The 24,480-nt window shown below is 32.9% G+C and overlaps 1 protein-coding gene across 6 annotated transcripts in view; it reads right to left on the minus strand.

Annotated features, from left to right (window-relative positions):
* The window catches only part of LOC118186093 (mitochondrial sodium/calcium exchanger protein-like), a 136,093-nt gene that overhangs the window by 68,060 nt on the left and 43,553 nt on the right, over positions 1-24,480 (minus strand). For 3 of the 6 annotated variants that reach the window (XM_085808239.1, XM_085808232.1, XM_035356108.2), the window contains exons 2-5: positions 23,393-23,491; positions 13,290-13,442; positions 7,600-7,652; positions 246-303 (exon numbers count right to left, since the gene is read on the minus strand). In XM_085808239.1, the coding sequence (XP_085664365.1) occupies positions 246-303; positions 7,600-7,652; positions 13,290-13,442; positions 23,393-23,467 (339 nt within the window). In that variant the 5' untranslated portion in view covers positions 23,468-23,491. Of the gene's footprint in view, positions 1-245; positions 304-7,599; positions 7,653-13,289; positions 13,443-23,392; positions 23,508-24,480 lie in introns of all 6 variants that reach the window. The other 3 variants (XM_085808235.1, XM_085808233.1, XM_085808238.1) reach the window with 2 other exon arrangements.

The raw sequence follows: 24,480 nt of genomic DNA on the forward strand, positions 1-24,480 counted from the left end.
ATTTTTATGAATTTAAATACTTCATTTCCAATTTTATGGTGAGGAGTTATTTAATTAGCAGTTAAAATACTATATCTCGTTAAAAAACTCGTTCTTTATACTTTTTTATCATTAGTAAAATTTATTTAGCTTATTACCGAAAGTTAATAAATTACACAAAAAGAGCATACTTTATAGGAAATTTTAATACAAATTCTCAGATGATTAAATAACACTACTGCAAATTTTTTACGAAAAAAGGATACGGCAACATTTTGAGATAAGCCTAAATGATTTGAAATGGTGAATAGTGCTGGACATAAACTACAAAGAAAAAAACACTGTTACAATTTTTTTAGAAATATGCAAAGCGTGAAAAAAGGCAAGTTCATTTCTTTAAGAAAGTAAATAAGTTAAATACATATTTACACTTAATAAATGGTACAAAAGCTTCAACAAGTCAACATCTTGTAATTTTCTTTTACTAACTAGCTCAGTGGTCTTTAACATGGGTTGCGTGCACTCTTGGAGCTGCCAAAAAACATTCTGAGATGTGCGAGAGAATCTTTTAAAATTTCGATGGAAACTATCACCCGGTCGGTAGTGAGAAACTTGAAAGTGCTAAATCGACGTTTGGGACAAAGTTTAAAATTAAGTTAGAAGACAAAAAGTTTTTCTAATGTCCATCAGTTGCTAATCTTAAGTAAGAGTAGGAACGTGGGGTAAGTTAAAATATTTCAAAAAGAGAGACACGAAATGTGTTACTCTAAATTTAAGCTGTGTGACATTGAAGGAAATAGCAAATCCAGCATTCTGTTTAATCTGCCCTTTTATAGCTAAGTTTATGTCTGCTATGCTTTCCTCTTCCGTTGCCCTGAACATATAGTGGCTAGCAATGCTGGTTGCCTTACCATTCGGCTCAGGTTCGAATCTCGTAGAAAGCAGGGGTGTTTGTTAAGTATATAGTGTCTGTGCGGCATAGGGACACTTAAAATATAGGCAAGCTGGAAGTCTCATTGCGTAACTTGGAGGAATTTAACTATTTTGCTTTATTTTCACTTTATATGTCGTACAGTGTTCTTTATAATGTTTTGTATACCTTTTATTATACCGTTAGATATAGTTTTTTTTTGTCCTTTACACACTAACTAGCCCAAGTGAAATTTATCTTTATTCTTTGTTAATGTATTTTGATTTAGAACTAAAATAATATTTGAATTTAGTTTGTGAAGTGAGAGAAGCTTCATTACCTATTCCCAAAAAAGATTATTCTCTGCGTATTATTATACTAGCCACTCTCTATAAACAATAAATCTCTAGTTTTGCTCTTCTGTGTCTTAACATTTTTATTACATACATTTTGAGCTGCGAAGCTTTCCTATTATCTATCTTTGCCTCAGCGTTTTTCACTTAACAGTAAAAGCAGTACAATTAGAAACGGGCTGATACGTTTTTGCAGACTCTATAATTAATCTCTCCATCTTGCCTAATCTCTCATTATTATCTGTTAATTTACCAGCAATAATTAGTAACTATAGGCCAGGGAGTATTCAATAATTTGATTACACAAAGGTTTTCCGAAAATTTCAAAAAATTATAATTACTATTTTATTGATTGCAATAATGCTCTCTAAATGGAAAAAAAAAGCGCTAATGGAAAGACTATTATGTTACTTATGGATTCACTTATACAATAGAAAAAAGACAGTGAGCAACAACCACAATACATTATATGTTGCAAAATATTCTCAAACCCCAATTTTAAGCAGCCAAAGTTGTTAGAGCAACGTTTCTCAAAATTTTTAGGTGGGACCACTTTTACGAATTTGAAAATTCTGCAGGCTGCTTTACTCTTCCTTCTGACCTTCCTACTGACCCTTCGAAATCGATCTTTAAGCATATGTTATCACCAGGATACGTATATTTTAAAATAAAATTAATTAAAATTTATTTAATTTTATATCCATATTAAGTAATTAAATAACCAGAAGGAAATTCATTTTACCTTTTAATAACTCTTTTTAAATAATTCGAGGTTTTTAAAGTTTCGAATATCATTGTACACTGCGGGGGGGGGGAGAGGGGGCAGTACGATATCTCCCGTTCTACTGGGCCGATTGACGAAATTCAAATTGCGTTTTCCATGTCTCGAAAGCGCGACTTAGGATATGTATTAGATTTATATATAGCATCATTCTCACATATGTATTTTGACCCAAAATCGGACTATTTCTGAAATGACATCCCAGTTTTTCCCATATTTCAATTCTATGATTGAAATTATGCCAGACTACCAAGTTTTGTAAAATTCGCACAAGTAGTTTTTAAAAAATTAGCTTTCAAAATTTTAGCTCCTCAACGTTAATTGAGTTTGTTATATATTTATTAATTTCTCTTTTTTTTAATTTCACATTTCGAAATTTAGGTTCATTCCAAATAAAATTCACCCCCTTTTTATGATTTATTTTTTAAATTTGTATTTTTAAATAATTTTTATTAATGTTTCAAAAAATTTTGCATTATAATCTATCAAATGTTTATCTTCATCCTAAAGTACGTATTTCTAAGCATACCTGCAAAAAATTACAGTTTTTTATTCAAAATTTCTGAAGTTGTACGTGAATTTATATATTGGCGCATTTTGAAATTAGGTATATTTTTTGAAAGCGCTAAAACATCAAATGTGGTTCTGCTAAAATTATTTGAAAGTAGGAATGATGTGACTTTTTTTCTCTCACGCACATTGTGAAAAGGTAGAGAATGATGTGACTTTTTTTCCGTTCCTGCATAATGGCAGGGAAAGGGAAATAGGTTGCTATACATTAACAAGTTCGCCAAGTGAATTATACTTGGCGCAAACTGAAAAAATTGCGCCACGATAAATTTTTGAATTTCTTCGTAAATTTCGTATCACATTTTACGAAATTTAATATTTAGACATAATTTGAGTCGTAGAATCGAGATATGGAAAAAATTACATAAATCTAATATATATCCTAAGTCGCGCATCAGAGACATGAAAAGAGCAATTTGAATTTCGTCAATCGGCCCAGTAAAACGAAAGATATAGAACTTTTTTTTTTCGCAGTGTACAAGAGTAGCGAATGGACACAGGTTTGACGAAATAAAAATAAATATGAAATTATTATTTAAATTAAAATACAGTAAATAAATAAATACACAGTTTAACATCAGAAAATTACATGAAAACGAAAACCATCAAATAAGCTCAAATATTTACATAAATTTAGACTATGATCAAACAACAATATTTAAAAAAATAAAGCCTTTAGCTATCTTTTAAAAGAAAGCCTTGCATAATAGTTAATAAATTACGTTGTCTGACGATTCACGTTGATCTCCTGAATAAGCAGAATACCAGATAAAGAGAAAAACTTGAACAATTGCAAATTCACCAAGAGATAACAGATTAATAAAAGCGAACAAGGCAGCAAAATATTATAATAAATAGCAAGAAATGCATTGTTCTAATTCTCCGTGAAATAAAATCAAATATCTCAAATTTGGTCCTTAGAAGGCAGAATCCTTTAGTGGTAAAAATTTTCAATATCCAAAGATGCAACAGAGCTTAACTGAGTGAAGGCTGAAAACAATGAGCAGTTCATCTACTGCTGATGTAGAATCGCATTCCTCTCTAAACGTTTATCTAACTGATTAACCTCGCTCCTGGTTACTGGTGCTTCATATTATATAGATCCGTTTCCATATGTGTGTTACTGGAAAGAGATAAAGGAGAAGGGAGGTATAGGAATATTCTGAAGATTTGTCAGGAATTTCATAAGCAACATGAAATACGAGTATAAATGTAGGTCACAGTTGACCTTGACGGACACTGATGAGTATTGGTGACCAACAGCCTTAACGAACATCGGGAAGCTTCGACTTAATTTCAATAGCAATATCTATCTGAATTGATAGCAATATCTCTGCGGGACAGGACCGCTTCCGCCCTAGCTATGTGCTTTTCGGAATTGAGTACCGTAGCATTATCTCTATGCACTGACCTGTCCGTTGATCACTGGCGACCGTTGAGTCGTAGGTTATCGGCAGATTGAGAGAAGGAAAGCATGTTTTTCCATGCGACACTTTCTGCCAGGGTCTTTGGGGATGTCAGTAACTTTGAAAAGTCACTGATTTGCTTCTGTATAACTTTAACTTGAAATATCTATATTTACTAATCTACTCCACAATGGCGACCCATTGGTTGTCTTCAAAGAATCCTCAAATCAACAGTGGCGAACTGCTTTGGATAAGGCTGGTATCCTTTGATTAATTTTAATTTTGAAGTATTTAAACTTACTTCAATTTAGCTTTAGTGATCTATTGGAACATCTCCAGTGACCACTAACTTGTAGCACTAGCCTTTACGGGCATCATTGTGCTTCCGTTTAATTTCAGTTTACGTATCGGATGAAATGTGCTGCATCAGTTCACACTGAAGGCCAACGGGTTGACGTTAATTGCCTCTTTGGTCATAGAGTATCGATAACTAACACTTGATGGCATCACTTTGGAACTTTGCGGTTATACTGGCTTTCAGCAGGAAATTAAAATCCTGCTCTTGCCAGTTCCTGATGTGATCCCATGTGGGGCCTGACATAGTAGAAACCTGAAAGAAATTTTCTCTCGTGGAGGTAGAAGTGTGCTGGAGAGAGAGAAAGAGAAAAAGAAGCACTTTGCTCCTGTACTGCTACATCTTGGATGGAATCCGCCAAGCAGGGCTCCGGAAATAGAAACTTCGGATGACCTGTGTAGGATAGCCCGAATACTAACTGTTCATTCGTCGGAGCCAGTCACGTGGGAGGTCACCCTCCCAGAAACTGACCCCGATTGATGCTGCTTGAAAACCAGAAAACTGGAACTTAGAATTCTGAACTCAAGAGATGGGCGGCGAATGGACGGAGGTTTTTGTCTTCAGCCAGGATTTCGTAGATAAGAATGTCCGTGAAATTAGCGGGATTCACATTGATAATATTATTAAAAAAGTTGTTGTTTATTCTAGGTAGGTGAGGTAGTCCTGAATAGTATCTATTTTCAAGTCGGAGTGGAGGGTCTTATTCCGAACATTGTAAGGAGCTTTTGTGATGATTCTTAGCACCTTATTTTGAAGCACTTGGAGTTTGCTAATTTCGTTTGCTTTGTAGTTTGTCCAGGCTGGGGAAGCATACGTGAGAATAAGTCGGATTACAGTTTCATAAATCCTCTTTTTCAGTCTGAGGGTGAGGTGATGGCATCACTGTGCTTGGATTTAATTTAAATACATATCCAAATATATCTTATCGCCTTCACCGATTGGTCGATTTCAAATGATTCTTTTAACCTGCTAGTCATCTGAGATTAACAGTCTTGAAGCCTTGATCTTTGATTAAGTTTTAACATTAATATTTATCTAAACTTACTCTTATTGCACCGCTCTAGCAACATAGGAGTATTTATGATCTACATGACTATCAACATGAGCAATAGTCTTGACAGGCACGGATGTTCCTCGGTCATATTTAATGTAAAATACTGTCTTTGTTTAGTGCATTGCCCGACATAAATGACCTATATGTTGACGAAAAGTGACTGTCAAACTTAAGGTGACAAATGATCAACGCTCCAGATGGTCAATTTTAGTTTAATTTTGTTTTGATAGTAGTGTACTTAAACGATATAACTTTAAATACATATAATGGTATTTATTATTCATGGTGCTATTCTGAGGGGATTTAAATCCATATAAAGTATACATATAGAGGGTGTTCCATAAATGTTGAGACAAATTTCTGGGGAAGGTAGGGCACATCATAAGGATTAAGTATTGCATAGGAACCCATGCCCAGAAACGTCACTGTATGAAGCCAGGGGGTGCTGAACAGGAAAGTGCTAGTGGAAAGTGAGGATTGCCTCATTCGAGCGGTAGGCTCCATGAGAAGAGCATGGAACGCTCTACGAGCGGAGAGCTTGCAGACATGCACTTAGTGTATGGAATGGCTGAAGATAATGGACGAGCAGCTGCATGCATCTATCGAGAACGCTTCTTCGACAGACATCAACCACACCCCAGTTTGTTTACACGGCTGCATCCAAACTTGTGTGATTGGACGTCATTAAGAAGTGGCAGAACAAGTGAGGGTAGGGCAAGATCGACTCGCTCAGTCGTTAGAAAGAAAGTCTGTTGGATACGGTGGAGAGTAATCCAAGGACCAGCATACGTGCCATTGCCTCTCAATTAAGAATGTCTCGTACCAGCGTACAGCATGTCTTGAACGCCGAGTCCTTCCACGCCTTTCGTCTCCAAAGGGTTCAGTTACTAATCCCCCATGACCATCTTGAACGTATGCGTTTCATACAGTGGTTTCTGCAAGAAAGTGCCCGTAATGTTAATTTCCAAGCTTATGTATTTTTCACAGATGAGGCCACATTCAATAGGAATGGCGTATTCAGTTACTACAATCAGCATTTGTGAGCTCAAGACGATCCCCCACGGTGTGCGGCACTCTGTGGTACAACAACGCTCCAAAGTTAATGTATGGGCGGGTTTGGTGGGTGACTGCTTAATTGGGCCGTACCTTTTACCATCCATGTTGAATGCCGCGAATTATCTGATCTTTCTAGAGTAGGTTCTTCCCGGCTTGCTTGACGATGTTTCATCAAATTTGAGGGGCAGCATGTGGTTCCAACATGATGGGGCGCCTGCTCAGTTTGGACTGGATGTTTTCGTAGCCATTTTAAGCAGATCATTCCCGCATCGATGGATTGGGCGTGGTGGGCTGGTTCCCTGCCCCCCTTCGCTCACCGGATTTATCGAACCTTGATTTTTTTTTTGTTTTTGTTTTTTGTGGGGAACCATCAAATGTGTCGTGTATCATGATCCTGTTGTGACTGAAATGGATCTCGTGGCAAGACTCGTCTGCGCAGCTGCTACAATCGTAGAAACTTTTACGATTTATGGCATTGTATTTAATGCGCTTTCATTACAAAAGTATTGAGAATTAATTATTCTAATTATTAGTTAATTTCGTATTCTGAGTTTTCTATTATTAGGATATTTTAGCTAGTGGTCGCTGTTTATATACTGTTATACAATTCTGTTGTATTGGTTGCGTGTTTAACTACGTGTATGTAATAGAAACTATGAACTTGTTTGTTTGAGGCTTATCCCACCGATCGACAAAACAGACCAGGTCTTTAAAATCAGAGCAAGCCCACGAAATTCATTGTGTCATTGGCTCAAGATTGCGTTTGCCGTTGGCATGAGCCTTGAGCACCTTATCGGTGACACCTTATCCACTTTGCTCATTTTATCGACAGAAATTTGTTAGATTTAAGGGATTCAAATAAAAAAGCAGAAGCCAGCAACAACAACAACAAAAAATTAAGAATATTGGAAATATCAGAATTTAAAGGAGATTTTAGTATCTATCATATATACACACAAGTATTTGAAAGTTTGTTTAAAACAAATATTATGGCATCGGATATTAAAAAATTGGTATGTAATACTGGAAGATATGAACTTAGAAAAGAATTCAATACTATTAGTCAGAGTTAAAATTTCGCCAATACAATTATATATGTGAATTAACAAACGCAGAAATTTTTTTTTATACTTACAAATAATTTGATGTTACTCCTAAGGCAATAAATAACATTAAAAGCCATATTACCTGAAAAATAAAAGCATTTATTGAATATAACTTCAGTAGTTAGTAATTATTTACAAAAGACATGCAATGAATTTCGTAATGCAGAACTTTGAAAACTGTAACCAAAATTCTAAAGAAAGTTTCTAAGCAAATTTGGAAGAATGAGTCTTTTAGTAAATGCTTGAGTTATCGCAAACATTTTAAAGGAAAATAAACAATAGAAAAAATGTAAAACAGACAATAAATTTTAAAGTTTTTTAAAATAATAAAATTATAATAAATAATATAACAGTGGGCATTTTAATTATTTTAGACATCTTAGACGCATGTCTGCTGGTAAAATAATGAAAGCATTGTTGACGTACTAGAATGTTTGAAAAAGATTGTTATAGATTTTATTTCCTTAAGCATTTACCCTAATTGACAGAGACTTCTATGTAAATAATTTCAACAACTGCGCATGGGAAGGTCCCATAAATATAAAATCTAACTTTTTATATTACTTTAATAAAATAAAAGTACCAATAAATAAAGTATTTTTTATGCCGCGTTAAGTTAAGCATGCAAAATTCCATAAATTTAAATGTGAAATTCGCAGAGAAATGCTTAATTAATATTGCCATGTATCAGCATACCAATTCAATACAGAATATTGTTTTACCCGTTACAGAAGAAGAAAATAACTTATATTTCCTCCTTATTCTTGAAGGGCCACCAGCGGCCGAGCGGTAAAGTCGCTGAACACTGGTAGTTTGGTCCGGGGCTCGAATCCTGCTAACGGGCTAGCTGCATGGGCATTTTTGTGGTTTTCCCCACGTATGACGTGTGAAAGAGCCAGTTTCCTTAGGAAGTCCTCCACGAAGGCGTCCCTCCCGTTAGGCAAATAGCTTTCGAATGCTTTGCCATAATTAAATAAACCAAAAACCAAACCTTATATCTGATATACTCTGTTGTTGGCAGTAAAAGGTGATTTAATTCACTACAAACTTTGCATATAAATATATCAAGCTTAATGAATATCGTATTAAGAGAGCTATATTACCATGAAAATTTGATATTTACAGAGTCATACCACCCACGCTGTTAAGTGCGTTTCATAAAATTCATCATCTTATTTTAAGAAACTTTATCAATTGCAGGCGTAAACTGGAAGCACGCGTTTAAGGTTTAATATCTATATAAATAAAGAGTATAGTCCTTTTGGAATACTATTATAATGTATTCAGAAATTTTTCATCAAGCATTTGAATAAGTTTTACCTCTGGAGTAAGAATAACAGTACTGTAAGATGAGTTACCTTTTGGGCAAATCCTTTTTGATAGCAGATAGTTTACAGCAAACTTTAAAAAGAATGGTATTTTTAAAAGAGTGTGTTTTTACACTATAGTATTTTTACTCTATGGCTATTTTTTTATCAATGATTTTATTGACTGTTTTAAAAGAAACTGAGTGGTATTTCCGTTACACCTAGGGTAAAGTGAACAGACATCCCGGATTGCACAGGAAAATCCTGAATTTCAGTTCAGTGTCTTGTTTCAGGATATGTTCGGACATACTCCCATTTTGTATAAATATCCTCAGATTTTATAAGCATAGCTGTCACGAAATTTGTCAATACCGCTTCATATAGTCACGAAGATGCTTCTCTCAGATCGGAAATACGTATATTCAACAATCAAATAATCATGTTTTACTGATTTACATTTTAGGAAATTCGTCGAATAAAATAAGAAAAGGGGAAAAATAGCTTTGTAAAAGAATTTTTGGATTCCTATGCTTATTGTTTTTTGTACCATGAAAATGGGCAAGGAAATTAAATTACCTGAATACATTTAAACTGATCACCTTTCGAAAATATAGTACAATGTCAACACGGGAAGAAAAGTTTAAATCCCGAAAGAAAATATTTTGATGAAAGATAATTGTCTTATAATAAGTTATCAAATTCAAAGTAATATTTCCTTTAAAAATATATGAAATGCATTCGAAAGTAATTTTCCGAGCATAAAACTGGAACTGAACAAAATGGACAGAGATCTTTTTGATCAACAGTTCAATTTATTTCAAATCTGGAATCAGTAACCGAACACTGCTTACTCAAAATACTTGTAGTAACGTAGTAATAACATTCGATTAAAAATGCAATGGAATTTCTCATGGTGACCAACCACCCTTGACACTATGTTTATAAAACCATAAATAGGTATTATTGTTGAACATCATCGATAGACTTAATCTGTCGATTCTGGGATCACGTTCACAGAAAAATAAAATCGTTTGTAACCATGAAGTGTGCTTTATTTTTATTGATAACACGCGAATAACAGAAAAATCTCAACTAAACATATTAATTGTATGAAATAATAAGGCTATAATTTAAAATTTGTCCGTATTGGTTTTGATAAAATCCGATAATTTGATAGAAGCTTATGCAATTAACTGTACTAGTTGCTGCGAATAGAATCCGGAATAAACAGCCCACCATCGATCGAGCGGTAAAATCGCAAAACACTGCTAATTTCCGACCTGGGTTCGAATACAGGTGAACGAGCTGGCTGCATGGGCGTTTTCGTGGATTTCCCGATGTGTAACGTGTATACGAGCCAGTCTCCCTTAGAAAGTCCTCCCCGAAGGCATCCACCCTCTTAAGCCTAGCGTGGTTTGCTATAATAAACCAAATCAAACCGGACTGAACGAGTATCTCGAATTTTAAAGCTTTTTTTTAACTTTTAGACTCTTTCTTACATTTGATCATTCATATGGTTAAATATATAATATTTAAAATTATTTCATAAATTTTAAGTTTTCAATGATTGGAAATTAATAGCATTAATTCTTATATTCGTATGGGAATAAGGGTTTATATAGTTTTTTCTAATTGAGGATTACAGTTCTATACTTACATATTAACGCAACTACCTTAGTAGAAGTCGCCAAATTTATAGAATGTGCCAAACTCTAGCAAAACATTCTTCCGGCAACCATCTATTAACTACCTTTCAGTCAAGCAACGTCGCCATTTTTGTATGCGTTTTTTTTGGTGTATTCCAAATTCCAATGGTTTTTATACACAAATCGTGATATTCTTTTGCTTTAAACTTAGTTTTAAAATATAAGCTTGTGAAATTTGCCAGGAATGGAAGAAACTATGATAAATGTTTTGCAAGAACACAGAATTTTGCTGATAATTTTGGAAAGGGAACAACGAGAAAATGCATTTCCTCCATTTCCGCTGTTGCCCAGGATTGCACAAAGACGAGTCTCCGTTATTTTCTGATGATTTTTTTAAAGATAACAGATTGCTGTATACTTCTGAAGAATTGGAAAAAAAAAAAAAAAAAAAAAAAAAAAAAAAAAAAAACTAGAGAGAAAGGTTTTGAAGAAGAATGTAAGTGTTTTATTTTTAAAATTTTAAAATTTATCATGTAAATCTTATTTAATTATTCAGATTTGTATTTTAAACTGCTTAGGTATGTTTTCTTTTCATACGGTGATAATATTTATCGACTTAACGATAAATATCGGTAGTTTGGGAATCTTTCTAAAAAAAGAGCGCGAAAATCACCAGCTTGCACCCAATAAGTAACTTTTATTTTTCCAAATCTAAAAAATCTCACCGATGCACCAACGGGGTTGCTTTAGTGCGTAAATACGTACAAATCATAGTGATTACTTCTAAAATTTAATTAAATTATAATATGTGTAATGCAATTAGCAGTATTTTTGCATGGCGATTATAATTTGGAATTATTATGCCAGGCATTTAAATGACGAGGTATGACATGCTTAGTTAAGTACCTAGAGAATCTAATTTTGAATAACGTATTCCTCCATTCGAATATGGGCATATGAAAGATCAAATTTAGAATTTAGAATTTGTTTTATTATGGGCATATGAAATTATGTTTTATTATGGGAATATGGGCATATGAAAGACCAAATTTAGAATTTAGAATTTGTTTTATTATCTATTTCATATTTTGTCAAACATTAAAGAATTTTTGTTTAATAAACTCAAACGATTTCAAAGCGAGCATTGTTTAATTATTGATTGATTTAGTTAAATGCGCACAGAGAAGTTAATTAGGTCGCTCAAATAAAGTACACCGATTTAATAGCTACTAACTACTTATTAATTTGAAAATATTAATACTTAATTTCTAATGTTAAGTAATTAAGACTATTAGTAATTAGTTACTAAATTATGTTGTTTTAAACCGTTATCATTACTGAAACCTAGTTGTCTTCAAACTGTGTTCCACGGAACCATGTTCCAAGCAATTTATCTAATTCTTTTTCAACAATTTTGATTTTTCTTACTGTTATTGTTACATAAATAATATGAAGTATAACTGTTTCATGAGTAAACTTTAATTAAATAATAATTTTGTTTGTATGTTTGACATCAATGACACGAAATTTTGATATATTTTCAATGATTCTTTTAACGTTTCTTCTCATGAATGTGGTAAGGGTTCCATGGTTAGTTCAGTTGAGAAAGGTTCTAGCATAACAATTTTAAAATAAGCCACGCTAATCTCTTTGTTGGTATTTTTAAATCAACATTTTACAGTATTGCAAGAGAAATGCTAATAAACATTAATTGCTTGTTTTTAAATCTGTTTGCAGAGTCATTTTAAAGATAATTTTTAAAATTATGAAGCTGCATTAGAAAGTACTTTTTAATTCACGTTATTTCATACTGCTAACGGAACATGCATGTCCCACTAAAAGTTTAAAAGTTACGATTAAAAAGTACTTAGAATCTCCTAAATGTTGAGGATCATCTCACAATAGCTGGAAAACAAAATGCCGCTGTGCTCGTTGTACACAATTGAACACAGTGTGTGTGTATTTAATTATGGCAAAGCACACTAGGGCTATCTGCCTAAGAGGAGGGATGCCTTTCGTGGAGGACTTTCTAAGGGAAACTGGCTCGTATACACGTTACACATGGGGAAAACCACGAAAACACGCATGCAACCAGCCCCTTCGCGGGATTCGAACCTCGGACCGAACTACCAGTGTTCAGCGACTTTACCGCTCGGCCGCTGGTGGGCCCAAATGAACACAGAGAAAAGAATAAATATGAGTTGCCCAATGTGAATGTTTGGTTATGCACGTTTTACCTTGTATCATACGATGTAAAATCCATTTCATATAATAAAGTTTTCCAGAATAATAAGTGTGCTTATAGTAAGTCGATCGCTACGTGGGGGACATATGTATCCCACCATTAACTACGGCTAGGACATAAGTGTCCCAGCCTTTGGCTTGAAAACCGTTTGCCTAGAAAGTCGCAAATACTAAATTTACCTTTTTATGACATATTTTGTTCACTTCGATAGAAAACAGAGAAAATTTATCTTAAAATTCGTAGTCAAAGGATTAAAAACCTTTTATACTTTTTTAACATTTTGTAAATTTAATACTATACATATATACGATTTATATACATTCGTCATTGCATATTTTTAATACCATTACTTAAATATGTAGTATTAAGAAATTCTGCATTAGTAATACCAATATTAAAATATGCAATATTGATAATTATGTATTTTTTACAATGGCTCAGTATTCATAGGAAAAAAAAAAAAAACAACTAGTTTAATCCTCTTGTAAAATAAAATGGAATACAAAATGTAAGGAACTTACAAGTATAGTTGTAATGGGCGCTATTCGTTTAAAACCAAAACTACAGAATACATAGTAGTTATAATCCAGGTATTCTATAATTTCTACGCAGTCCTCTGCTGTCATAGCAAACATACATTGCACACTAGCGTTGAGGGTATGGATTTCTGTACACTAGAAAAGAAAAATAAATTAAATAAATTCTTAAAGCATCAATTTCGGAAAAGTACGGGCCATAACACCAACTGACTAAAATATAATACATAAATATAGGTAAGTAATTTAAAACAACGTATAAACCTTAGCTGAAGTGTCCAGATTTTTCATCATACATTCAAGAAAAGTTTTATTTTGAGACGGTCGTGGGTGAAGATAATTAACGTAGTGGTGCTTTCAAAAACTGGGACAATGGCAGTTACGTGGTTTTCACCTTCTCATAGATCTTTCTTTTATTGTCCATGAATGAATGGTATTTCATCCGGTTTTTTTACGTAAGATGTTGCGAAAAGTGAGAAAACGCTTTTTTTCCTATTATTATCAGCAAAGAAAATTCTACAAACACCTAATACTAGGGATGATACAAAAAATTATATTTGAACAGAACTTCGTTAACAGAGTTCTTAAATCAAACTTACCTTCAAGGAGAGGACAATAGTTAAGGAAAAGACAGACATTATATTTTTAATTTTAGTATGAAACTCAATTGCTGAATAAAATTATTTTCCACTTGTGAACTTATAACCAAGAGAAAAAAATAATTCATTCATTAGCCGTCGAATTTAAAATAAAATCCAGGCGGCTGTTGCGTATTCGGCATATAGGGGTCAGAGTACTGTCAAATATTCTGTGATTGAAATGTGGAGTGAATAAATTACGCTTACACATGCATTTTGATCTCCTAAAAATGTAAGTAAAAGAACACAGGTAGGAGTAAAATGTTTCAAAAGCCTGCGAGTTCAAATATTTATTAAAAAAATTTGGAGCAGGTTTGAATAGATATGCTATAAATTTTCAAGAAAGATTTGAATAAAATAGAGAAGATTTTTCAGACAATGAAAACTTTTAAGCGTAAACTTGCTATCTGAACTCTAGTTTGCAATCTAATACCTTAAAGAAAAATTTGCCATTCAAATTAAAAAAATGTATGTGTAGATATTTGTTTGTCATAGCCAAATGAAAAAAAGTATAAATATTTGCTTAATAAATATAAGCATAACGCCATTTGTTGCCAACAAATAAATTAAAGCTTTATCATTGAATAAAATTGAAAATAATTTTAAAAGCTTTGTTTTTGTATTTCTTGGTTGAAGTATGGTATAAACGGAAAAATATAAAAATTTTAGAAGATATACCTGTAAAAAACATTGAGGTTTTCTTCGGAGTAGGAAATATGAAAAAAAAAAAAAAAAAAAAAAAAAAAAAAAAAAAAAAAAAGCTATGCTCTTTCCAGGATTTGAATAGTGAATCCAGTTGTTTGCTTGATGAGCTGTCATTTACACACAAGAACACATACTTTGGTTCGGGCACCAGTGTTGAAAAATTAGGTTTTATTCAGAGCTAGATACTAGAAAATTCAACTGTGTTGTCTTCGATACTAAGATATTCCAATCGCCAATAGGATGTATTATTTCTTACGCGATTACAACAAACATGGGGATATGTGGTAATGTATTAAATATACTCCTTTGAATAAAATTAAAAACAGAAATATACACAAAAGCGGCAATTTGGCGTGTATTCACTTTGCAGATGGGTAAAACAACGAAACTTCTCATGGAAACTCTCTAGCCCGATTCTAGGGCTTAAGTAATTTCCAATTACTTAAGAATGTCCGTAAGTAAGGGGCTTAGGTAAGCCCTATTCCGGGGCTTGAGTAACCAGCGTTCAGTGCTTGCTGCTCTGTCGCTTGTAAGGCTTTAAATCTTGGAACAGGGTACACAGGTATTTCAGGCTTTGGCCACTACTAAGGCTATAAGCGGTGATCATTTTATTATGAAGGCACCTAATAAGTGGCTACCGTTGCCTCCTATGAAGGGGCATACAATTTACATCTATGCCTTTTGTGGGATTCGAATCCGGGACCTTCGGTACGGCAGTCAGAGTTCCCTAGCCAAATTTCCTGTCTTGGAAGCTATACAGGTATATGCAAGAGTTCAATAAAATGGATAAAGTATTTAAGCTAATAAAATATAACACACAAATATAAAATAATAAAAAAAAAAAATGTGAAAGCCTTCAGATTTTTACGTTACGCCCAAAGGGACGTCTTTTTGATTAACACACACATTCACGCTTCGAGAACATTCGAGCCAACGTTCCTTTAGACTAAAAATGTTTAAAAACAGCATAAATTTAGAATTTCCGATAGACAGTCTCGCCCACTGGAGATAAAAATATTTTTTTTTCCGTACATTGCTCGCTTTGAAATCGCTGAGTGTGTTAATTAAAAATTCATTACAGTTTCACAAAATGTGAAATAGATAATAAAACAAATTCAAAATTCGGGCTTCCGAGTGCCCATATTGAGGTGGAGGATTACGTTATTCAAAATTTTATGGCTCTATGTACCACTGTTTTTTCACAGTGCGATGAATATGCATATATTCATGCAGATTCTTCATTACGTAATTTCCTTAAATATAATATAGAGTGATAATATTTGGTGGCAACAATATGGAAAGTGATTTAACGCTTTTAGTGATTCGACGCAAATTGCAAGTTCGAGACTATTATCCCTTTAGGCCAACGCCCCTTTGGTCTATCAGTATCAGTATCAATCTTGCCTCTTAGACAAGAAGAAAGATGATGAGGACTTTGGCAAACGCCGTTTCCTCCCATTCGTGAGGGTTAATATTGAAATTAACAACAAACGTTTTTTACAAATTTTTATTAAACATATACAAACATCCATGCCTTCTCCGGGATTTGAACCCGGACCCTTCGGCACGGTAGTCAGCAACGCTAACCACTATACCGGTTGGGCGGCCCCTTTGGTCTAACAAAGGTTGGATATACGAGTTTTGGTTATTAAGAAAAGGGCTTGACGATGATGAAAGCGGAAGACATGCAATAAATGTAAAATAAAACGATATAACTTGGGAAGACCGTGGATACTTGAATAGAGCATTAAAAGCACTTAAAAAGGAAAAAAAAAATACAGGAAAAAAAAAGTAAAATTAAATATTGCAAAATTAGGCAGATATTTGGCGAAGAATTTTGCCCGGAAGCCGAAATTCGAAAAATTTCTTTTTGCAAAAATGATAACATAATTTTTTCAGAAATTTATTTCAGGTTAAGAAGATGTTTATTAAATGCTGCAAGTTTATTTCTCTTAAAAGTAGATATATTGGTGGTATTATTTCTAATATTTGCAATTTAAGAAACTAGAATTTTGCTGGCCTAAAATGTTTATATAATAAATTAGTTTTGTGTATTTATTATACAAAATAAATTTTTGATTAAAACAGAATTTAAAGCACACTTTTCTAGAAATATATGATCATAGGGATCAAATATTACCATGACTAAAATTTAATGTAATGAAAGCATATGGTGTTATGAAGCATATAATAGCATAGATCGAGTTCCATATAAAGGTTATAAAACACAAATTAATCTAATGGAATTTATCTATAAAATGCTATGACATTTTTATGCAATTTTTGCATAAAATATGGAAATTCTTAACAATTTTTCCGGGACTGGAAGTAGCAGACGAGTCGTTTTGTGCATTACTCCCAAAACTTGAAGATTAGCTAGGTTTTAGTGTCATCATTTTTTTAAGTTTCAATTGATGCTTACTGTATACTTCTAATATTAAAAAAATAGTTTTTATTAGTTTTATTAATAAATATGAGTTCATAATTTTAATGCAGATTTACAAGACAAATATTTTAAAAGTAAGGTGTTTACAGGTACAATTCTTGTCATAACTGAGAATCAAAAAGTAAAATGCTAAATTGTTTAAAATATTAAGTTATTTAAATTTTGTTTTATTTACAATATTAATTATTTAAAATATTCTTTCTAAATTATAATATATATGCAATGAAGTCTATAATCCTAATTAAAAAAAATAACTGGAATGAAATATCTGCCCTCCAAGTCAAGCAATGATGTGGAGCTATATCATCTTATTTTTAAAATATTTATATTTACAATTCATGAAACAAATTATTTACTGCCAATTAATAAACATTCTTTATGAAAAAGAGAATCACCGACAATACTTTAAAAATGTTTTTAAAATGTCAATTTACCATACAAAAAAAAAAAAAAAAAAAAAAAAAAAAAAGAGGCACACCCATCCAAAATATTCCTTAACATTTATATTTTAAAATTAAAATAAATTTATGACGCGTTATAAAGCATAAACTAATCAAAATATGTGTCAGTTACATTATCATTATACAGTCTTCCGGGCAAAACCTCTCCATTACTTATTCTGCACGTTAAAAATTTCAAAAGAAGGCTTAATGCTTTATTTACAATTGTGGTAAAATAAAATACAAAACTACCGAAGTTTAGAGAGTTATTGCAATGTAGTATTCCTTATTAGTTGCAAAGCTGCGCTGTGCTATATATATGCATTTGAGATTTTACAAAATGAAACGCAGATAGGAGCTCTCGGAAAAAATTCTGTAAGATTCTCTTTACAGGCAAATAGACATCTGTTGTTCTTACTCTCTTGGATATTTATTAATGACAATTTTAAATTTCATCGTCTACAATAGAACTCAAGTATTTTTAAATATTTAGGATAATTCTTGAAAATATTAATAAGAGAGAAATTAAGATACTACATATTTCCCATACATCTGGACTAACTAAGACTACAGGCCATCCGGAAAACTCTTTTTCTTCTCCGTAGGAAAAACATGCATTTATTATAATGCAAGTGACGAATCTGTTATATGAATAAATTATCTGCTGTATATAAAATTTTAACATTATTTATAGCAAGTAGAATTAAAAAAATGTAAATAAATTAACAGGAAGCTTTATTTACAATTTAGAGCTTAATTTTGCTAGTTTAATATTAGACGCCTTCGAAAACATACAAGTGATCCACATTCCAGTTATTGGAATTAAAAGGCCGGTTATCTGTTGTCCGGATCTTTGAAGCTATATTATGCAGGCTTTGAAGATATATTATGCATTGAATTATTACGCATTTGAAGCTATATTACGCATTTGAAGCTATATTACTATTATTTGAAGCTATATTATGTAGGCTTTGAAGCTTTGAAGCTATATTATTAACTTCTGAATTACTATATTATGCATTTAGATAAACAGGATGCTTGTTTGGTGTATGGTTTGAGTCACGGTTCGTATTCCATAGAAGACATAGATGTTTGTAGTAAATGTATTGTCCGTTTTCGGTATGGGAGCACTTAAAAATATTTCGAACCGGAAGTTCCTTCTGGCAATCAGTGGTAAGAGAATAAAGGATGCAAGCTTTTTAGATTGCGTTCTCGTCTTTCTGTGCATATTCGAAAAATGTGACAGCAATTTATGTGAATGTGGTGAGGAAACGGAAGCGAGCTACTATGAATCTGAAAGCCTTGTAAGGTTTATCCTAAATTTTTAACAGTTAATTTTTAGTTAAAGCAACTTTCCTATCTTTCATAATTTTAACTTACGATTTCTTGCCAGAACGTGTTTTCAGAATCGCGGTTAAATGCAAATGAAGGAAGAGCAAACATTTAAAGTTGAGATTCTACTGACTTCGTCAGAGTCGGGGATTCTGACCAGCGCGCGGTTCGCGTTTTAGGCTACACTCTCTCTAAGCTATTTTTACGTTCGGCCGTATTTCAGACCCTTGATAGCTTCACCGTTTAGTTAGCGTTAAGAAACCAACTCCTGTAGAATTTTGATAGCTTCGACTATATCTTTTTAGTTAAGTTTTATTTCTTAGTATTCTTAAGCCCAAGTAGAGGCTTTCTCTACGTCCTGAAAGAGGACCGCCTGTTAACTTTATTTTGAGCAATAAAGGATAATTAACCCTTCTGGAGTATCTGTTCTCTGTCTACTGAACTGAAGCGATTATTCGCTTACCAGCTCTCAAGGTTCCACACATTTAGCTGTAAATTCTAGGTTGGAACATTACACTCTTTTGAAAGAAATAATTAAATGCACTTAAATAGAGAGACTGATTAAATTTTTTTTAATATTACTACCAACTACTGCCGATTTTAGGGCATATAGATGGGTTAGATTTAGAAAGTTTTCTTTTATATTGTATTTTTATCTTACATACATATAATGTAAAATAAAAATCGTAGCAGGCAATTGTCTAGTGATAAAAGCAACTAATTAGAAAATTCCAGCCCGTACAGGTGGTTACTAAGTGTTTGCCAACCATCAAAAAATATTTTAATTTTGAGTATGACATTAAATTTTTATTCTCAGAATTTCAAAACAACATGCTCGTTTGAAGAGCTTGAAATGCCGGTGGTGCCAAATAATGAAGAGAAGAAAATGCGGAAAAATTTATCTAAAAGTTTTGCACCGAAGCTTCCTTAAAAACAATGCAACGAATTTTCACATTCTTCATGTTTATTAAACAGATATGCCTACACACAATGCGTTTAGTTTTAGCGGATGTCTTAAAAATCCTCACAAAGGAAATATGAATATTTAAATTCTAGAAAACTTATTTTTAGACAAAATTTTACATGTTGGAAAATATCTATTGTTATTCCGAGTATTTTTATAAGTCTGCTGAAAATGTAAACGAGAATGGGCCATTTTTAGACGACTATTGGCTTTGAAAATTTATATTAACTATACGAAGTTTTCGAAATTAAACACTGCATTTCAAGTAGAAACCATCATTTTAATAAACAATAATTATGCCTCATAGACATCAAAGAATTATATTTAATGAACATTTTATTACATCTATCAAAGCGCCTCTACAAACTTTAGCGTTAGGTAGCAGATAATAAATTTAATATAATGTCTACAACGAAATAAGTTCGTTCGGATAATATTAATTCTCATATACAAATTCAGTTTATTTAAGATCTATTTACATCATGTATTTTTTCATGCATTTATTTCAATACCTTGCGATTATTTGTAGATAAAATTAACATAATGATTAACTAAAATCGAATTTTTGGCACTTTTTTCTTCTTACTTGTGCATTAGCCCGTGCCCCTCAGTACATCAGTCCCACCCCACCTCACCCCAGGGAATGATTTTTGCAAGTATTCGGCAACCAGATTTTTCTAGAAACATCAGATGTTTTTGATTCCTTTTACTTTTCTTGTTCATTTTGCCTCCTTCTCCTCCTCCCCCCGGCTAAAGTAGGATGGAGCTCGTCTTTTCAATTTCAATGTTAATTTTAGACCAATGAGAACAACTATATATCTGCACTGTGTGATTATTTTCGAAATTCTTTCCCCGAGGAAAATTCTCGGAATTAGGTTTGTTAGTCTCATGTGACATTTTTACAATGTTTAGCGTTCTGTATGAAATTGTACATCAAGAAGGTACACAGTAGGCATGTTGTGTGAAGAACAGTCTACAAAACGCTAAAATAAGAACTTCGAATAGGTTCGAGAGAAATCACTTGCGTTTGTATTTAGCGGCGTTCATATAGAGTCAGAGTCAAACTGAAGAGAATAATAATTTGACACGAGTTCTGATGCGACTGCTAAATAATACTCGCCGGAAATCAATAAGAACCTGTGTCGTCGATCTGCTAATGTCACAAAATATATTTAGTTACTAAAAGGTGCTAATAGTTTGTTTAGCAGTGTATAAATGAGTACTGGACAGTATCCTAGCGCCGTTTGCCCTTTGTTTACCCATTTTTTGCCGTCTGGACCTACCCATACCATCTGGAAAAAATCAAATTCCTTTGTTTTTTAGGTTGTGCAGCTAATATAACCTATCACAGTTTAACTTACTAAATCATAAAAGGTTACCAGAATATTTCCTTGAGTATTCATGTAAAAAAAAATCGGAGAACGTGATTTTTAGACAGAGAAAAAAGCCAAGCAGCTGCGGAATATGAATGAAAAATTAAGTCGGAAAATAAAAACGAAATTTAGCAAAGAAATTTGGAACTTTGTGCATTGCAGTTCATTAATCGTTACTGTTTCGAGAAATTCATTATTCTTCGATAACATAAGAGAATTTCAAAGTACGCCATAAACAGTAAAGAAGTATTATTTTAGACGCTGGAAAAGTATCCTAAATTTTAAACTAGCAGCAAAAAAGTTGGATTTTATGCCGGAAATATTTAGAAAACGCCAAAGAATGCGTGCGAACTCTATAACAAAATAATACATACGAACTGAACCTTTTGTGGTGTATTTTTTATGGTGTGTTTTAAATCTTGCTGGCTTGCTTTAGATCATTAAAGCAAAGTACAGTTGTAAAGATTTTAAGTTTTACTAAGGTTTATTTTATTTTAAAACTTCTTCTGTGATTTCCCATTTCCGACCAGAATAAGCGCGAGTAGGAATCTTGTTAATGAGTTGCAAACTGTAAAGGTATTTAAGAAGTGGCTTTTAGTCAAGAGAAGAGAGATACTTCTTGCTGCCCTGCCACGTGTGCTTTTCTGTCAGTTCATGCCTGCCTTTAAGGCCAGAACATAGTTCTTTCTGATATACTAAGACGTATTGCAGTATTTGCATTTCACTCACTACATGCGCAGTGTCAAAAGGCCAATCTTCACGTTAATAATCTCTGTAAAGCATTTAAGTTTAGTTCTTATTTAGTTAAGTTAGTTTGTTTTTTATTTTCTATTTTTTAGACCAAAAGTGCTGGTCTCTGTTACCCGAAGTGCGGTTGTGGCTGTACACTGTGGGAAATATAAAGGGTAAAGTTAATCTCTCTTATTGGGTGTTGTCTCTTCTACGCACACACGAACATAGTTTGAGTAAGCTCCCTGTTCCTGTTCCTACTTCAAGACTCCAGTAATGCTTCCCAAGCCAGTTAGAAGGAATAGTAGTCCTGACACAGTAAGGCCTAAAGAGAGGCAATCACTTTTGCAGTTTTTACAAAACTGTTTTATTCTTCTGTTTTTTTTTAATTAAAAATTGCCATAGCATGAATATTTTCCTTGGTTAAAGTATTTTTGTAACTGGAAGTATATATTTACGATGAACAGTTGCAAAAATAAAGGCTACATAAGAACTTTTAGCGACATGGTGTATGCTAATTCAAGCATTAAAACTGCTTCGTTCAAAACATGAAACAAGAAATCTAGTAATTGAATATTTTTATTGTACTACTGTAAGGTTTATCCTAAGTTTTTAAGAGTTGAAGCCACTTTTGAGTTAAATCCACTTTCCTATCCTTCTTAATTTCAACTTACAATTTCCTGCGTGTTAGCTCACAATTTTTTACGTGTTTTCAAAATCGCGGTTAAATGCAAATGAAGGAAGAGCAAATGAAATGAAATGCAAATGAATGGTTAAATGCAAATGAAGGAAGAAGTATTTAAAGTTGAAGTTCTACTGACTTCGTTAGAGAGCCAGAGATTCTGACCAGCGCGCCTTCGCCTTTTGGCTCTACTCTCTCTAAAGCTACGCTCGGCTGTACTTTAGGCCCTCGATAGCTTCGCCGCTTAGTTAGCGTTAAGGAGCTAACTCCTGTATATTTGTGATAGCTTCGGCTATATCTTTATAGTTAAGTTTTATTTCTTGGCATTCTTGAGTTCAAGCCCAAATAGAGGCTTTTCTGTACGTCCTGAGAGAGGACAGACTGTGAACTTTATTTCAGCAATAAAGAGTAATGAACCTTTCGTGAGTTTACGTTTCTATTTTTCTGAACTAAACGATTATTCGCTTACCAGTTCTTAACGTTCCACACGTTTAGCTGTAAATTCTAGGTTGGAACATTATACACTACTATTAGAAGGATAACGACGTTTCTACCCCTGCAGACGATGGCAACTGAGAGCTTGACTGATGATGGCAGTCCATGCTTGATTGTTCAAATTAAATAGCAGATTTCAGAACGTGTAATAAGAGAAAAGGAAAGAAATTTCACTGCTGTTTGTCATTCAGACGAATAACAGTTTCTTTATCTGATATTTATTCCAAATTGTGAATTTCAACTAGTAATAACTAAATTCAGGAAAAATTAGAAATGTCACTTACCTCAGCATCTACGTCAAAAGGATAGGTCGAGGTTGTATTGGCATCTTGGGTTAAAAGGAGTCGGTCATCCGTCATACTTCATGAGTTCCGTTTAACTCTCTAAAGTAAGTCAAAACTGCAAATTATGATAAGGTTTTTTCAAAACGTTATGATAAGATTTATCAAAAAATATGATAAGACTTATCAAATTGAAAAAAAATACGGCTATTGTCGTGTATACCTTTTACACTTGAAATGTATGATACTCCTAAATAGATTTACTATTGTATATTCATTTATTTCACAATCTGTTTAGGAAGAGTTTCATAAGAAAGATTGCATTTTTGAATGAGAATGATTGTATCATGTGAAAGAACATAAGATGTTTTACTTGAGGGGGAAAAGTTAGAAGAATAAATAAATAATGAATCTCTATATTCAGTTCTGAATTTGCTACTAATTAACAATAAATAATAGAAGGTAACCATTCTTTGGTCATTCTGAATGATTGAAGCATTAATTATTGGTACTGAATTGGACGAAAAAGCAGGAAAATTGTTTTTAAAACTAACTGGTTTTCTCAGACACATAATTACAGATATAGTTCATGGAAATAAATTTGGATATTTTACAACTGTATAATGAATTATTTAAAATCGTACATGAGGTAATGATACATATCTGACGGAAATGAAATTCCAGTTAGTTATCACGTGTTTGATTTTTAAGGACTAAAATATTTACATATATATATATATATATATATATATATATATATATATAGACATATACGTATATGTAAGATAAATACTTCCTTTTGACTTCGTACAAGGAAGTAAAAATAAGTAAATCAAAATGATTTAAACGATAATCCCTTAATTCTCCCTTTCTATTCTAAAAATAGTAATAAATTTTCAGGACTGCGTTATTTTTAGATAAATTTATATGACATGACTTGCATAACGCTGGTGATGTGGCTAACTCGGACCTGACCTCGAAATTCCGAGAACTTTCTCTTAATAATCAACTTAAACCGAAACCTTCTCTTAATAGGCTGCCACATAGGATAACTGCGCACTTTAGCTTCTACCTCTCTTCCCGTTAAGACG

Source organism: Stegodyphus dumicola, chromosome 1, assembly GCF_044657685.1.
Source record: "Stegodyphus dumicola isolate Sdum_Otavi_A_Nest chromosome 1, ASM4465768v1".
Classification (NCBI taxonomy): Eukaryota; Metazoa; Arthropoda; class Arachnida; order Araneae; family Eresidae; genus Stegodyphus; species Stegodyphus dumicola.